At 39.9% G+C, this 7350-nt stretch overlaps 1 protein-coding gene across 1 annotated transcript; it reads left to right on the plus strand.

Moving 5' to 3' along the window:
* The first annotated feature begins 2033 nt into the window (after nucleotides 1-2033).
* Nucleotides 2034-6267, plus strand: tmem11 (transmembrane protein 11). Its single transcript, XM_041957360.1, has 3 exons — nucleotides 2034-2108; nucleotides 2407-2575; nucleotides 4228-6267. The coding sequence occupies exons 2-3, from the start codon at nucleotides 2529-2531 to the stop codon at nucleotides 4742-4744; spliced, it is 564 nt and encodes a 187-aa protein (XP_041813294.1). The 5' UTR covers nucleotides 2034-2108; nucleotides 2407-2528; the 3' UTR covers nucleotides 4745-6267.
* The last annotated feature ends 1083 nt before the right edge of the window (nucleotides 6268-7350 follow it).

Genomic DNA, 7350 nt, shown 5'->3' on the forward strand with positions numbered 1-7350 from the left:
TTCAAAACATTCAACTCCAAACTATGTATGTGTAATCTGGAGACTTTAGGTACATCATCTCTTTAATAAACATGTTAACATTCTGCAAAAAACTTCAACAATTAAAAGAGAAACTGGCACTTGCTGATTTCTTCAAACTCACTTTTGGCACCATCTAGTGACAATATTGTGAATCAAATTGGTGGACATTGTACAACCCTGATTCCAAAAAAATTGGGACGCTTTATACAATCGTGTGTTCACAAAGTGGTGAACCTCGCTCCATCCTCACTTGTGAACGACTGAGGCTTTCGAGGATGCTCTTTTCATACCCAATCATGATACTATCACCTGTTACCAATCAACCTGTTTACCTGTGGAATGATCCAAACAGGTGTTTTTGGAGCGTTCCACAACTTTCCATACTTCAAACAAGTTGCTACTGTCCCAACTTGTTTGAAGTATGTTGCTGCATTTCAGATAAGCAGATATTTACAAAAATCCACCAATTTATTGAGGTACAACATTAAATATATCGTCTTTTTACTGTTTTATTATTTCAATATGTTTTGAAAAAAGAATCCGTAAATGATCACTCATCATTCTGTTTTATTGATGTTTTATCCAGTGTCCCAACTTTTTTGAAATTGAGGTTGTAATTCAATGCAATGTGCCACCAGAAAACATGAGTAGTTTGATTTGTGTGCCATTCACAATGCAGTGGCAGACATTTCTCAAATGGGGTGAGATCATGGGGAAAATATGCTTCTCCCATTTGAAAGACACCCAGAGTCTTCAAGACTCATCAACCACAGAACATTTCCTGGTTACTCGAGAAGACCCAGAAGACGCTACCTTACTGCAATGCAGTGCTGCAGAGACACATTGTACCTCAGTCACCACATTTAACCAGCCTCCCATTAACTCAAACTCCAGTGGATGTTAAAAGTCCTGTTGTATTACCAAATGTCAGTCAATGAAAGCAATTTAGGTGTGCATCCAGGGCCCTTGCAACCACAGCTGATGCTGAGGTGACGTCTTTCTGGAGCTTTTAGCGACCTGTCTATGTTACTCATTTTACAGGCTAATTTCAGTAACTTTAGTTTACTGAACATTCTTAAATTTGGCTAACTTTGAGCAAACACAAACCTAATTAATATAGGACTAGGGCTGGGCTTTGACATCAGTGCCTATGTAACTTTGAGGCACACAAACATTTCTTGACCCCTTTTCCTTTGATTTGATAAAACATATCAAACTGCTCAATGCACCAGTGTTACATGAAATGTACTCCCAAGAGGGAAACATTTTCTCATTTCAATCAGGAACTGTCTGATCCAGGAATAAGTAATCAAACTTAGAATCTGACCAAGCATTTGGACACAATATCTGAACGCTTTTGATACCTTAATAGTATGCATTATGGTGCAATAACCCATAAAGGATCTCTCCACCAGAATTTTATTCCTGGTTGTGTGGAGATGGCATTGAAACACATTTAGACTTTTAGGTGGAAAATGAAATTTACAGACAATATAATTGACCAGTTAAATGGAATACTATATGAAAAATTAAGAGTGAGTAGGATGGTCAGGGTGCAGTGAAGTGACACAGACTCATGACCTAAAATCCTAAAATCCTGGCAACATCTTTGTCTCTTCATTCTTGATTACTCGACTGTATTTGTTTTCATTAGCAGATTAATTAAAACATGACTTTATTAGCCATTTACCTACCAACAAATAAGCATGTGCTGTGTCTCTCCTAAATCAGCTGTTGGGATTCTAAGTGGTATATTATATATTTAGGATCCTGAAAGGGCCATAGCAGGTCGGGCAACCATGATTTAAACATCATTCAGAAATCACAGCTGTATAGATGGCATCATCGACATACTTTATTGATTGGATTCGTGCTGATACGTTACCATTCTGTCATTTAGCTCCCTATATAATAAAGCTCTTACAACTGTTGTCTCAGGCGCAGCTTTTGGTTTCGGCAGATCCGACATTCCTGAACGTAACATTGAAGTTGTTACATTCAAAGCGCCTCAGGTTACAGCACGCGGACAGGCCGCCCATACTAGTGCACGGGGACTCAGAGACAGAGCGCGCGACGGCACAGCATGGGTAAGTACTCAGAAGTATACTGACAAATATTACTACAAAACGAAATGAACAGGACAATATATTTCATACTGTATATAGTATGTTGTAGCCAATGCGTGCAATATTCTTAGCTAATTTAAATTTTAAATGTCTAAGTGACTCCTGTATTTGATTTTCGGTGATACAGTAATTATTATGTTTTAAACAAACATACCTCCGTTCCTTCATGTTTGATTTATTTAGAATATGTCTGACTTGACCTCTCAAACTTCAATGTACTGTTAGAAAAGACGTAACGGCAGGTACTCTGTTTTTATAGCATCATGGGAAATGTAGTCCGCATTCGTGTTCAAGTGATGCATCGACTTTGTTGACAAACTTCATTACCCAGAAGGCTCGGCGCCGTCATACGTCAACTGCAATCACGGTTGTATCTCCAACATGGCGTCGCTGGGAAGGAGGCGCGGTGTCCCAGTAAGCAGGGAGAGGTCAGTTACTCCACATCTTGGCCATTAAACGAAAATGTTTTAATGTGTTACATCGTTTTGTAGATGTCACCATTCGGCAGATCCCGAACATGCATATCGTTGGGGATGTTAAGTAAAATGCCAACACGTCAAGTCGGAATTTAATGCAATGGTTAGCTAACGTTAGCTGGCTAACGTGCACGGCTTGCTAACGTTAGCGAGGAAACAAACTAGCAGCTCATGTGATGTTTTGGTTATTTCACACCAGCCGATTACCGGTGGGAAAAGTTGAGTTTAGCCGCATGTGGGTGCGAACGCTGGCGTGATATACCACGGTTCACATGCTACTCAGTCCTGGCGGAGCTAACAGTGTTGTCCGCTGTGTTTGTCGACCTGCTCTGAAAGTAAAACCGTCCTCAACTTAGCTGGCCAGTCCTCCAACTTTCTACCATGCAAGCGAGTTAGCCAGTGCTATCTAACTGACACTCGGGTACATGATGTCATTCACACGGTGATCTTAAAATGATTTTCACTGTATCCGATGTGCCTTCAAGTTCTTTACCTACTTAGCCATACCCCGCTGTCTTTGAAGCCGGATAAGCTTGCTATCTCTTTTGTAGTTAGGGTTTGCTTGTCAACATGTAATGGAAGGCCTCAGAGTGTTGACACTGATACACACATATGTGTTTGTCATATTTAAAGATAATTTATAAATAACTGGAAACATGTCAGTTTAAAGAGGTGTTAGGACTGAATATATTAGTCGATTCCTCAACGATGCGATCAGCAGGATATAGTTAATTGATATTTATTTGTCAAGGTAATATACAAAAGAGTTGTTGGTTACAGAGTCGCAGATACTGCGTTTTATGTTTAACTCCACATTTCGCAGCATGGAGGTACTTTGTTGACAGCAAATCACCTCTTAAAACTTTTAATGGCCATTTGGTAATTTTACCATTCTATAGTTATGAATCATGTAAAATAATATGGAGCAAAATTACTTGTGCAATTCAAGTACACGCATTTGAAATGCTGATATCCAAATGTCGAGTTGTGTATAGCATAGATTCAAAAATCCAAATTATATGGGTTTCATAATGTTGTAAAAGTGTTCTCAAGTTCACTCATCACATCTTAAACTCTGGAGGTCATAGACATTAGCGTTTAATCAAGAATGTATCAAGTCATAGACACTGTATGTAATTGATTAGTCTTGTAATCATTTAGTTAGTTCAGTACCATGTAGTACTGATTAAGAGCAACACATAAACAGTAAATTATACACTTAATATTTTTCAGGAGGAGAAGAAATTGTATAGGCCATGTTATTTCCTTCCCTTCTTTTTATATTTAAACCAAATGTTTAATTTATATATGCATGTTATGGATTACATGTTAGTTATGGTAGTGAGAGATATGCTATATGTTGTGACATGGTAAACCTTGTGCCTTATGGAATTTTAATTGAGAAGCCATTTGGGTAAAATAATCAGCTGGGAAAGTTTGTCTTAGCTATTGTTGACTAAAATTATTCAAAGGTCCATTAAGAATGGGCAGATTGGTGTAAAAACCTAGGCAAGACAGTCTTATACTGTATCTGCAGAGTCTTGTTACTCTACTCTCTATCCTTTCTCTCACTTGTCTTGTTGGATTTTCTGTTTTTTGCACAGGGGAGTGATGGCGGCTACGGACTGCTACATTGTGCATGAGATCTACAATGGGGAGAATGCGCAGGACCAGTTTGAGTATGAGCTGGAGCAGGCACTGGAGGCCCAGTATAAATACATTGTTATCGAGCCCACACGTATCGGGGATGAGACAGCCCGATGGATTACCGTGGGCAACTGCCTGCACAAGACGGCTGTGTTGTCAGGCGCTGCTTGTCTCCTGACGCCACTTTCACTGCCCCCCGAATACTCGCGCTATGTGGCGTTGCCGGCTGGCGCCCTCAGTGTGGCCTGTGCTGCCCTGTACGGGATTTCGTGGCAATTTGACCCCTGCTGCAAGTACCAGGTGGAATATGACAGCCAAAAACTCTCGCGGCTGCCCCTGCATACACTCACCTCCTCAACGCCCGTGGTATTGGTACGCAGGGACGACATCCACAGAAAGAGACTCCATAATACGATAGCACTGGCTGCCCTGGCGTATTGCGCCAAGAAGATCTACGAACTCTATGCGGTATGAGTGCACTCTGAAGAGGGTTTAAGAACCAACAGAAAAAAGGAAAAAACAAACAAAAAAACAGAACCCATCTACCCCCAGATGTAAGAAAAGTGGAAGTCACGATCAGGCCCAGCAGTTAGCTCCACACATGTGGTGGGTGCTTCCATTTTGAACTTCGATCAGAGGGATATAGTTAAAACTAGAAGGAATTGTTTTTCCCTTACACTTCCTTTACTTCTATGTGACAGCAACAGCACACTTATCTCTGTAGTACCCTTGCGCCTCCTCCCCTGTGCCCTCCACCTGCATTCTTGACACACAACAAGCTCGTGCACAAGGGTATGACAGCAGTTCTTCTGGACTGACTTGTTTTGCAGATGAAACGGACCGACGTGTTTTGAGTACCAAGCTCTTTCCCCCTTTCCCTTGTAGTTTTACTGTACCCCTTTCTTGCTGATCAGTACATCACCCTTTCATTAAACATTAGGATATTTCAAACTCACTTTTCTGTATTTTATTTTAATTTTTTCATTAAATGGATTCTACATGATGTTCTGAAAAGTGCACATAGCTGCAATTATTTGAGATTTTGTCTTGGTCATGTAGATTTTCTTGTTGAAAATAGTGTAAGTCAGATCTAATGTGACAATGCTGTGGCTCAGTGGCCTTTTTGGATACAGTACAAAAATACTAACTTTTGGAAAGTCACATTTCACATGTGCTTCTAATAATGTATGTTAGATTGAAATCAAGCCAAACATTCATATTTGAAACATAAATAAAGACACTAGTTGACACTACACATAATATTTATGCAGCAAATTCTACATCCATACTTTCTTGTTTCTTCTTGTTTATCCAATGGTGCTTGTTATGAGTTGCTGTTTAGATCAGCAGTTTTAAAATGTGTTATCCTAAGAGGAGGTAGTAATAATGAGCTGAAAATTAAGTATGGATGAAATGGAGGATGAGTTGTGAAACAACAAAGACGTGCAACAATTGAATGATAAATTGGAATGCAAAGAGTCACAGTAATTGCGTTACAGTCACTGATTTAAAAGTAAATCCTATTTAAATATCCTTATTTAAATGAAGTGACTTTCCACAAACACTTGTATTTCTTTAACAGCAGGAAATAAGCAAATTAAAACCTTTTTATGGTACATCTGTTCATAAAGAGTTTCCTGAAGAGAATTTCATGTAAATTCCTGAAAAGCTCCATTAAACAGTGTATCAGAAATGAACTCCATCTGTTAACTTGCTTCAAGGTTTGAAAACGTTGGCGGTGCTTCAGTAAGTGGTGTGATCACACATTATGTTAATGGAAGCTGTGACTGGTAGCCGTCCATCATGAAAATGTGAAAGTCTTGCCTTTGCTTCATCACAATATTTTGTCAATTTCTGACATGAACAGGGAATGAGCTAAAACGTCTTTCACACCAGTTTAAAATGACTCCAGTAGGGTTGCCAAGAGTTGAGTTGTTGATGGAAATGTTCAACTGTTGATATTGATAAATGTCATCTTTCTTGCCTTGACATTTAAAACAAGTGCTTTTGTTTTTTTTTACCTCAGTAAATGGTGCTTACATTGGTAAATTGCATAGTTTCTTGATAATTGCGTACAGTGTGTGAAAGCAGCGCCTCAGACGACTGAGACCCAGGCTGCTGGCTGTCACCGTGGAGAAGATTCAGTTTGACACGTTTGCGAGCTCAGCCCTTGTTCAGGTTGGCAGTGTGTTGGACATGGTAAACCACAGACATGTGTTTTGCAGCCCCTGCATTCCCCATTCAGTCATTCTGAAACTGCATAAATGAAAAGCATTTATACACACTGAGTGTGTAAAATCCTCCAATGCTCTCAACATTGCTACACACATGCATATACCTTTGTGGGATGAGCAGAGACAGCAACACTGAAGCAGAGTGCACAGAGGGACAGCCTGAGACAATCCCATCAGTTTGTTGATTTGTGGCCAGAGCAGGCTAATTATCTGTCAGCTGACACAAGTGCTGACCCACACGAGTTTAGCTGAGTGATGGACTGGCTGGTTACCCATTTTAGAGCAGCACTGCTGGGTGCTGGCGATTGGTGAACAGTGATTGATTTTATATTTAAACAAAAAATTTATTTATTTTTTTTGCTAGAGACATCCGGCTGGCCAAATTGAATGTTATGGTGACCCATCTATGACCTGCGGGGCCCACTTTGGGAATCCTTGTGTTTGATAATCTGAGAATTTACCTTAAGTTTTACCCATACACTCAAGTCAGTTCAGTGATGGAAGGTTTTTTCTGATGTTTTTTGTTTTGTGTTATTCATCAATGCCTCTATCATTTTCTATAAATACGAAAATTCTAACTTTTTTCCAACCTTGTCTGGTCTTTGACCAGGTCAGACATTCCCAAACTGTCTGTCTATCAAAACTAAGTGTGATCAGGAAAGTCTTGTCTTGGGCAAAAATAAAGCTCTGGGTTTATTTGGCTGATTATGTCGTCCTATACAAGAAGAATAATTACCGATAACCTGGCATAACGGTTTCATGTCAAAGAAACAAAAATGGGCGCACGAGCCCATCTGTCCCTTCTGGTGCGCCGGAACCCCAACTCCCACAATTCCTAGCGGTGCA

This window comes from Chelmon rostratus, chromosome 17 (assembly GCF_017976325.1).
Source record: "Chelmon rostratus isolate fCheRos1 chromosome 17, fCheRos1.pri, whole genome shotgun sequence".
Lineage (NCBI taxonomy): Eukaryota > Metazoa > Chordata > Actinopteri > Chaetodontiformes > Chaetodontidae > Chelmon > Chelmon rostratus.

Excerpts from the sequence above, each read along its gene's own strand:
- tmem11 (XM_041957360.1), top strand. The coding sequence starts at position 2,529 with ATGGCGTCGCTGGGAAGGAGGCGCGGTGTCCCAGTAAGCAGGGAGAG. Across the intron at positions 2,576-4,227 it reads GTCCCAGTAAGCAGGGAGAG|GGGAGTGATGGCGGCTACGG; the intron begins GTCAGTTACTCC and ends TTTTTTGCACAG.